We start from the raw sequence: 10,012 nt of genomic DNA, 5'->3' as shown, positions 1-10,012 counted from the left end.
GTGTGTGTGTGTGTGTGTGTGTGTGTGTTATTATTATTATGTAGCTTATTTACGCAAATATCTTTAACGCTTAAATTAAACAACAAATAGTTTTAATAAACAGTAAAGTTCCTGATTATGTATCTGCAGCTGCTCTCTGTCTTAAAAACTGCCTTTAAAGAGAGAGAAAATATAAAATTGTATCAATTGTTGTGACGCATTTGTTGGAGCACAGTGTCCAAAGCAGAGCTCTAAGAAGGTAAACAAACCTTTCACACAGCAGCAACGGAATCAAGCGCGCGTCCTGCACACCTTATAACATCTCCACTTTCCTTTCTAATGCAACTTTAAAGCCAAACATCCCTGCTTTGTCTCACACACACACACACACACGCACACAAAAAAACAAACATGGCGAAGGGAAACCTCGTCCAAAAGCACAAAAAAACCTCTGCGGTTTATGAAAATTTACAACTTTCCCGTGGAAGTTTACGACTCGTCCGGCTCTGGGATTGGTCCGTGGCAGTCATGTGGCCAGCAGGAATGGGAACTTATTCCCCATGAGGTTATAATGCAGCTGCTGTTTTTTGCACCGCTCATTCACCTATAACAGTTTGTTTCACAGTCCCAACCTTTTTATTTTTAAAATGTTTGTTTTCCCCGAGTTCTTCCGTGAGCTGAAACACGCGTGTAGGTGAAGCTGTTATTGTGGTTCGCTGTGTGATGTGATTTTTTTTTTTTTTTTGGGAGGGATGATGGCGCCTCTTGCGCGACTCACCGTGCGCCATGTTCATCTAGCTGCACCTCTGTGGCTTTTGGAAATGAGGGATCAGCACACTCCTAGATGGAGGGATTACTTTCAAGTTGTCACTTAGGCAAAGTGGAGATTTCTTTCTATTTTTTCTTTCTTTCTTTTTTTTTTCGTGTGTGTGGGGGAAGCGACAGGAGCTCCAGCGGAGTGGCAGCCACGCTGGTGATGATGGATTATCAACAAAGGTAAGGGCACCCTGGTTCTGATTTGCGCTGCTGCTGCTGCTGCTGCCACTGCAGGCCTGGTGTTTACATGACTGGGAAAAGGGGAAAAGCTCCCCTTTAAGAAAGGGCAATTATTCAGCGAGCGTGTTTTCTCTTTCTGTTGGTGCTCTTATCACGCAGCTGCTTACTTTGATTAACCCCTGAGGTGCTGCAGCGCCTCCAACCGCCGACATCTATCTGCTGAAATGAGGGGGAATTACAGCAAAGGTTTTGCTTTCGAGGCCCTTTTCGGAGTCTGATGGAGTGAAATTTGTGGCTGTAGGCCACACGCTTGACTTTGATGATGATGATGAAGGTAAAGATGAGGGTCATGAAGGCCCCGCGCCACCACTGGGGCATGTTCTCATTTGAGATTAACCTAATTTGCCCACCACTTGTTCTGTTTCTTTTTTTATCGTGTTTTGTTGTACGCCCGTTTTTTTATTTTATTTTTTTTTACGTTGTTTGTTTCAGGAAAACACGTTTAGAGCCTTTTTTGGTGATTTTGCGCACCACCGTTTCCTCATTGCGCTTTTATCTTTCACAGCAGCTCAGGTCTCTTTTTGGATAAAAAAAATTAACCCACATAACCCCTTTGTTTGCCTTATTTCTAATTTTATATTCAGCTTCACATCTTTTCCGGTTTCCTGAATGCATTTTTATTTTTTATTTGTTTCCCATCTACCGTGGCGCCTCCGCTGTGCGTCGACGCGTTATTTTCAGAACCAGAAATTGATTCAAAATTTGATTCAAAGTAGAAAAAAAAATCTTTTCATGCTTTTACAAAACAGTTATTAATGTTTAGGATTTTACATCCACTAAAAACATGCCAAAATATATCATTTTCCCTTTAAAGTCTGAACAATATGCTTGCAAAATATTTTATAAAAAAAGTTCATTGGATGAAACATCTTATTCGATTGTTTTTTTCATACGTTTTCTAAAAGAAAAAACAAAGAAAGAAGTGACATACATAAATATAAAGAAAAACAGAAAGAGGTTTTTTTTTTATATAAGCGAAAATCTGAACCTGCTGCAAATGTTGCTCTGATTAATTTTGTGATAAATATTAGGTATTCGTTATTTTTTCCTTTCGAATAAACTTAAATCATTAGCATTTGACTGCGTGGATTCACTTGAATATTCTTTTTTATTTATTTATTTAGTTATTTACTCTTTTACTCTTCTGTTCAACTTGCAAAATCCGCACGTTTCCAACTGAGAGCTAAGGATTTGACCCACAAGATTAAAACGAACTAAAAATGCAACGATTTAGTTTTGTTTGATCTGCTGAAATCTTGACATTTGTGCTGCCATCAGGAGAGCAAACAGTGTGATGGCGAAACGACGCACGTACCTGAAACTTATCCCACCTTTTCTTTTATTGAACCTGTGTGATGGTCGCGCACACTCGGTCTGTGTGTGTTAATTGTGATGGGGATGAAGGTGGTGGTGATGATGATGGTGGTGCTTGAGCGAGTCCTTCCTGCGTGCGCCTTCCTGCACGTCAGAGTTGCATCTGGACACATCAGCAGGGACGCGCACCTTTAGGGAAATGAAAGCGTGAGATGAGACCAGTCAGTTGCTGCTTGTAAAGACATTGAGAATGAAGTGTTTAATCACCGCGGTTCTGCTCAAAGTGGGTTAATTAATAGGGCGGAAGTGGAAATTGAGAGGGGAGAATAAAGCAGAGATAATTGTTTTGGTTTGATTTTTACTTATATATACACGTACTTTCTGTCTAACAAATGGTGTGTTTCTTTTTTTGTTGTTGTTTGTTTGTTTTTGTTAATTATGCAATTCGGCGAGTTAAAGTGTGCCTTTATGTGAGCGCGCGTAAAGACCGACTGGCTCGAGCGCTTCATTTCGATTCACCGGGGACTCCTGTGCGCAACAAGAGCCCCCCATGGGTGCAATAGTGCAAGCACAGACGGCGGTGATTGGCCAGAGGTTGATCAGATGGTACACTTCCCCTCTGTATCCAGTGGCACCTCACAGCCCCCCTTTCAGCAAAAACCAAATCTCCGATAAAGTAATGGCAAAAGCACTTGGACTATAAAAGACAACAAATCATATTCCTCCGGAGTAAATACACCCCGTTGTCCACCCAATGAGTTCCTATTTCGTTAACTCAACTTTCCCCGTGTCTCTACCGGGAGGACAGGACTCTCTCCTGGGTCAGATACCGCTCTACTCCTCGGGATACACGGACCCGTTGAGGCACTACTCCAACGCGGCCACGTATGGCGCGGCCAACATGCAGGAGAAGGTCTACCCGGCTTCCTACTACCAGCAGTCGGGCGCGGCGGCGGCGGCGGCCATCTACGGCCGCGCTGCCGCCGGCGGCGGAGCGCCGTGCGACTACAACCCCGTGGGCACGTTCTACAAAGACGCGGAGGGCTCGTGCGCCTTCTCGAGCGGCCGCGAGGAGCAGCCGCTGTTCGTCACTCAGGAGCACCAGCAGCGCAAGGCGGAGTGCGCGGAGCAAGCTGTCAGCATGAGCGGCAGCATCGACGACAAGTCCTCCACTCTCATCTACCCCTGGATGCAGAGGATGAACGCCTGCTCCGCCGGTGAGTGCGCGCGCTCCTTTTTTGTTTTATCTCTCTTATGTTAAAAATAAAAATAAAATAAAATAAAAAAAACTATATACATATATATTTTATATCAACTTTACAAAGTTTAAGCACGCATGGAGGCAGGACAGAAGACTAAATAAGGACTGTATGTGCAGATCTTGGTGCGCTTTCGCAGTTTTGGCCGCAAACACGGACTGCACGCGCGCACCCAGCAACGCACGCACTGACTGGGCCTGCACCAAGCCCGTGTCACATGGTCCTTTTCAGATTTTAATACAAAAACTCTTCAAGTACCACATTAGAATAGAATAGAATAGAATAGAATAGAATAGAATAGAATAGAATTCAAAGACGTATTATTTATAGAATGAAATAGCAAATGTTCAGCAGCAGTATACATATATGTGCATGAACGAATAAAAACAAAGCCAACTGAGCATGCATGAAATAAATGCTTTGCTGGCTGCACTAACAACAGAAAAATACACATGACGACGTGTGACAGAGACAATTTACAGCAGGTTGATTTTCATAAGTTACCCACAGTGCATTACTGTCAGAAACGTGCACTAGAAGATCTATAGGTTAAAAATGTAAACAACAGAAGCCACGGATCTCAGTTGTTCAGTTGCCTAAAGGAAAATAAAATGCATGAGGCAACGTGAGTTCACCCCACACTGGGTCGGTTTAATGTCATTTTACATGATTCTGCATGGATGTTGGTTATATTGCGTCATTTTTGGTGGGTAAAAAATGATATCCTACTATAAAATATAGATTTTTTTTTTCAAAGTGTCGTCTTAGTATGATATTTGTAGTCTGTTAAACGCATATCAAGAAAGAAAATATGCAAATATATTCCAGTCAAATATCTGCAAAGTTTCACCATGTCCATCATTTTGTTATTTTGTTGTTTTATTTTATTTAAGCTAAATCTCCATTTATAGTTTTAATAATTTGCTGGTGAATTTTGTTTTTGTGCTTTTATTTATTTATTTATTTATTTATTGGGATTTGCAGGCCCATTTGGCAGCAGCGGCCGCAGGGGCCGGCAGACCTACACCCGCTACCAGACCCTGGAGCTGGAGAAGGAGTTCCACTTCAACCGCTACCTGACCCGCAGGCGCCGGATAGAAATCTCCCACGCCCTGTGCCTGACGGAGAGACAGATCAAAATCTGGTTCCAGAACCGCAGGATGAAGTGGAAAAAGGAGAACAAACTCCTGAATCCCTCAAAGACAGCCGAGGAGGAGGAGCAGGAGCAGGCGGAGAAGAAGAGCTAAACTACAAAGGAGACTCTGAGACAAAAAACGAAGAAGAAGAAACGCTTGAATGTGTGCGTGCGTGCGTGCGTGTGTGTGCGTGTGTACACATAAAATGATGTATAAATTCTTTGTAGATATAAGAAGTGCTGCAGAAACCCCACGTTAGAGACGTGTAGAGTGACTTTGAGTATTTGCACGGTGACTCTGTCCGCATTTATCAGGTCCTCCTCTGTTTGTTTGTCCTTGTGCTCGTGTCTTTATTTTAGAGGACTATGCAACAAACCGCCAAACTGTAAATAAAACCCAGCGTTTATAGTTCTCAGTGTTGTTACCTCATCACTATAGGCCCGCTGGGCGCCACCTTTATTTAATCTCAGTGACATTAAAGCAGGTTTTTTTTGTTTTGTTTTGTTTGTCCCTTGTTGTGTAGTTGCTCTGATGTGACTGTGATATAGTCTTTAGGCTTGTTGTTTACCGATGAGTTCAATTTGTACAAATGTTATTTATTGTTGTCTCACGTGTTCAATGCACATCTGGATATTGTGTGCAATATTTTCTTTAGGGGAATTGTACATATAATAAAATAAAGGCTTTTTGATGTAAATCTGCAAAATCTTGCTCTCGTTCTTCCTAAAAAATATTATTATTGCCCTCATTATCATTACCGTGGCGTCTGTGCTGCCGCTCATGCCACCCATAAGGCCCATAAAATGATAAAACATCAAAGCAAAGGGTGAAATAAATTCCGGTTCGACGCACTGTAGCGCAACATGACAACAGCGGGGCTGATAAACTTTCTGTTATGTGTTACCTGAGCCTGCTGTGGCCTGTTGTTATGAGCAGGTTTACAGAGATGATGGATGGACTCCGCGCGGCCTCGCAGCGATGCCGCCTCTGTCCAGCAGATGGCGCTCGCTGCCTGCGCGGCTCTCGGGGGCGCAGCGGGGAGGCACCATTGACTGGAGCCTAACGACCATTATTTCGTCATCATTTGTAACCATGGAGCATGAATTACCTCTTGAAGTCATCAGTGAGGATTTACGACTGGTCAACAAAGGCACGTGATTCCCGAGCGCTCTCCCATATTTGGCCGCATACCTGGCAAAGTACAGTAGGGCTTCATTGCTTATAATTCATGATTGCGTCCATAAATCGTGCAAGCACACAGGATTATAGCGACAAAGATCTACAAATCGAGGCTTTAAAAATCCAAGCAAATGAGCTCTTACTTTGTAAACTCGTTCTCAGGGCGCTATCCAAATGGCTCCGACTATCAGTTACTAAATTATGGGACTAACGGCGCTGTGAGCGGCTCCTTCAGAGACCCTGGCACCATGCACTCCGGGTCTTTCGGCTACAACTACAATGGCATGGACCTAACCGTGAACCGCAACAACACCGGCGGCCACTTCGGCGCCGTGCGGGAGGACGCCCGGGGATTCGCGCCGGACGCCCGCTACAGACAGACGCCCAACTGCTCGCTCTCGTCCCCGGACCCGGTGCCGCCTTCGTGCGCCACGGCCGGCCGGGATCCGCTGGAGCTCAAGAGCCCCTCTCCCCCCTCTGACCGGAGCGCGACCTCTTCATCGGGTGGCAACAGCCTCGGCAAAGCCGGGGGCGCGCACTTCGCGGAGATAGAGGACGCAGCTGCAGCAGCAGCAGCAGCAGCAGCCGCCGCCGCCGTCGCTGCCGAGACCGAGGAAGGCGCGCACAGCAGCGGCGGCGGAGGAGGCTCCGGCGCGGCATCCAGGGCGCAGCAGCAGCAGCAGCAGCAGCAGCAGCAGCACCAGGAACCCAACGCCACCTCCTCCACTCCCACACCAAATGAGTGCCAAACGCCACAAATATTCCCCTGGATGCGGAAACTGCACATAAGCCATGGTATATCCACACACGTCTAATATTATTGTGTTTGGAGGGGATGTCACGCTGCCGGTGTGCCATTAATCTGTCAGGCGTTGCATGAGTGAGCAGGCTGGTGGAAAACAGGGCAGTATTTGTGAGATGTTTGTGGGCTTGTTTGCGTGTTTGTTTTGTCGGTGGAGGTTTATAAACCCACGGCTGAGAGAGAGAGAGACTGCTTTCATGAAATCATGAAATCTGGATTAAATGCGCGCAAAAATATGGGGACGCGCTTTCTGTGAGGGCTGCAAATAGGAAAGACGGTAATAACTGACAGTTTGCATGTGTGCATGCTTCCCCACTTCCCACTCTTTGCATCATCCCATGCTCCATCATAAAAAAAGCCAGAAAATTAAAAAAAATATATATAATAACAATAAAAACAATTAAATAAACTGACAATATCCTCCCCCTTTAGAAAGTTGTTCTGCTAATTTTCTGGATATTTTTTACTTTTTTATTTTATTTTATTTTTTATTTTTATTTTTTGTGTGTGTGTGTGTGCAAAATGTAGATATGACTGGACCTGACGGGAAAAGGGCCCGAACCGCGTACACCCGCTACCAGACGCTAGAGCTGGAGAAAGAGTTTCACTTCAATAGGTACCTAACCAGACGGCGGAGGATAGAGATAGCCCACGCCCTGTGTCTTTCCGAGAGACAGATCAAAATCTGGTTTCAGAACCGCAGGATGAAGTGGAAGAAGGACAATAAGCTGAAAAGTATGAGCCTTGTGACAGGAGGCAGCGCCTTCCACAACTGAGCAACTTTTTCTTTTTGTTTTGTTTTGTTTTTGGGAGGCAAGGGTACAACAACTACAAAAAAGAAACAAACAAACAAAAAAACAAACAAAAAAACAAAAAACAAAAGAAAAGTGATAATAAAATTCCCAAAAAAATAGAGAGAGAAAATTGATGAGTACTGTAAAGCTTTTGAAAGCGCAGCACCTTCCAGCATGCCATTGTGATAGAAAAAAAAAATAAAGAAGAAGTATTCTGTGGTCTTAAAATGCCATTTTTAGTTTACTGTTGTTGTACTATCATAGCTTAGATGTCCTATTTGGGGGGGTGGGGGGGGGGGAAAAAAAAAGCATAATAAGATGTAAATATCATTCTGGGAATTTGTCTCTCTTTCTGTCTCTTCTGTCTCTTAAAGTTGAGCTCTTTATTGTAACTTCTTGACGGTCTAACAGGAGTAAAAATCATTGTACAGTTAAAGAAGAAGAAGAAGAAAAAAAAATCCCAAACCATATGCTGCTCTTCATTGAATGTAAAGCGCTTTTAGTGATGGTTATTTGTGGCCAAAATCCATAGAAAAGTTTCATAAGCAAGCCAATGTGTAGCTCTATAGGATACGTTGTGCGTTTATTATTATTATTATTCTAATTATTCTAATTATTATTGTTTAGAATAACAAGCAATGCAAGTGTATTCAACCTGTCAATGTGATGAATTTTTAGTGCAAAGGGTTATTTCTGTGGATATAGGCAGTGATGTGAGCTTTTTGGAGCTTTTTGTATTTGTACGTGAACTCATAGCGCTTGAAAAATAAACTTTCCCTCAGTTGATTTTTTTTGTGTGCAGTGAATTATCGGTTAGAATAAAAAGCAAATAAGCAAAACTCCCTGACTTTTGCCGAGTTGTTTCTTTTAGCGCAGGAAGGCATATCAACTTTCAGCCAAATTAATGATTAACCCGTAAGGCGGTGTTGCGTTTTAAACGCACTTTTCCCTCCGTTTAAAGAGAAAGAGAAGACTTTTTCAGACTTACCTCTTCTGAACTCCCTGAAGCGAGACGAGTTTTATTTTATTTATTTTTTTGTCCACGGGAGAAATCCTGATCAAATCCATCTCTCATAATAATAATGATGATGATAATAATAATAATAAAAAAATAGGACTACTTTGGGCTTAAAAGGTATATTGGCAAGGCAGAAGTTGGTAAAAAATACCTCCTTACCAAAGATTGTAAAGGCCTATATTACTTACAGACTGTGAAAAGTCACGTGAGGTCCATAAAGTTGGTTTTATGGTTTTGGGGAGTAGACAATGTACTATATAATTCACAACCTTGAATGAAAGTGACGGCTTAACTGCATGGATGGGACTGCAAAGGGTAGACTTGGGAAGGAAGAGATGTCCAGTCATGTTTATAGTCAGTTTGTACCGGCGAAGAAGTTAAAAAGTGTTTATTTCTTTATTTTTATTTTAGATTCAGTCCTTGGTACGGTCTAATAAACGTAATTAACAATTTAAAAAGTTATATTTTGGAAGATTCTGTTCAATATTTCTATTTTGAAATACTGTTAATTTAACAACTGGACTCACTTAAAAAAAATCAAATTTCAACCAACTTACCCAACTAATTGTTACAAATTATGAAGTTAATTTTGCTCGCGTGTTTTGTTCTCTCTTTCTTAAAGAAATGAGTAACACGTTTGTGTCTAAGAGATTACATTAAAGATTAAATAGCATAAATATTTGTATACATTATTTTTTAAGGAATATACCTAATAATGAATTCATGCGGCTTTTGTAAAACAAACGCCTCATTGTCCAACAGAGACCAGAAAAGCTGGTGTGTTGATGCCTGCTACATTATGACTGAGTTGATCAACTTTGTAAAAGTTACAAACTGTCGAAGCATTTCTAGCTTAAATGTTAAAGCTGGTTTAAGTAATGGAAGTTCAACTTTCACTAAAAAGTAGTTGCGAATAGCCATTTCAAGTAGTTAAAGTCAAGTAGTTTCAAGTAGTTAAATTCCCTTCAGCTTTTTAAAAAGTGTAGATCAATTGAAACATTTATAAAGTTTTTTAAATATATTTCAGCAAATTGGCACCTTTTATCTGTCAGCTAAGCTGAAGGGCAACAGCAGGTTTGGAGTTAGGAAGCTCCGCTTGCTAGCATGATGTTAGCATTAGCGCTGTCACTTTGCTAGTACCCAGTGCCAGGTAAACTTTACTGGTTTTCCATTTCTTTTTATTTTAACAAGAAATGTTAGCCTCTTTTCTGACAACCACAGCTAATATGTCCTGTTCATTGACAACATTTACATCACAGTTAAGAAGCTCAGGTTGGTAACTCGTTTGACTTTAGCATGCTAAATAACACTGTTGCTAAAATAGTTAAAGCTGGGATATTCTTATATTTTTTGCTCCATCACGGAAACCAAGTCTCATTACAGTATGTAATTATTTTACAAAGTTGATATATTAATTCATAACACAACTTAACTTAAATAAACAAATCACGTTTATTGTTTGCTAACTGAGAACA

The 10,012-nt window shown here is 41.9% G+C and overlaps 2 protein-coding genes across 2 annotated transcripts; both read left to right on the top strand.

Moving 5' to 3' along the window:
- Positions 1 to 2,116: 2,116 nt before the first annotated feature.
- On the top strand, positions 2,117 to 5,450 carry hoxb6b (homeobox B6b). The gene is made up of 2 exons (XM_016660971.1): positions 2,117 to 3,566; positions 4,593 to 5,450. Exons 1-2 carry the CDS (start codon positions 3,104 to 3,106, stop codon positions 4,853 to 4,855), a joined length of 726 nt encoding a protein of 241 aa, XP_016516457.1. The 5' UTR covers positions 2,117 to 3,103; the 3' UTR covers positions 4,856 to 5,450.
- Positions 5,451 to 5,843: 393 nt separating this feature from the next.
- Positions 5,844 to 8,305, top strand: hoxb5b (homeobox B5b). The gene is made up of 2 exons (XM_007572548.2): positions 5,844 to 6,718; positions 7,254 to 8,305. Exons 1-2 carry the CDS (start codon positions 6,055 to 6,057, stop codon positions 7,499 to 7,501), a joined length of 912 nt encoding a protein of 303 aa, XP_007572610.1. The 5' UTR covers positions 5,844 to 6,054; the 3' UTR covers positions 7,502 to 8,305.
- The last annotated feature ends 1,707 nt before the right edge of the window (positions 8,306 to 10,012 follow it).

This window comes from Poecilia formosa, unplaced genomic scaffold (genome assembly GCF_000485575.1).
Source record: "Poecilia formosa unplaced genomic scaffold, Poecilia_formosa-5.1.2 Scaffold7, whole genome shotgun sequence".
Lineage (NCBI taxonomy): Eukaryota > Metazoa > Chordata > Actinopteri > Cyprinodontiformes > Poeciliidae > Poecilia > Poecilia formosa.
Note: the sequence above shows the minus strand (reverse complement) of the source record. Positions and strands in the feature narration are given on the sequence as shown.

Bases quoted from the DNA above. Each gene is read 5' to 3' on its own strand.
- hoxb6b (XM_016660971.1), top strand. From the start codon at position 3,104: ATGAGTTCCTATTTCGTTAACTCAACTTTCCCCGTGTCTCTACCGGGA. The intron at 3,567-4,592 runs GTGAGTGCGCGC...TGGGATTTGCAG, and splicing joins GATGAACGCCTGCTCCGCCG to GCCCATTTGGCAGCAGCGGC.
- hoxb5b (XM_007572548.2), top strand. From the start codon at position 6,055: ATGAGCTCTTACTTTGTAAACTCGTTCTCAGGGCGCTATCCAAATGGC. The intron at 6,719-7,253 runs GTATATCCACAC...TGCAAAATGTAG, and splicing joins GAAACTGCACATAAGCCATG to ATATGACTGGACCTGACGGG.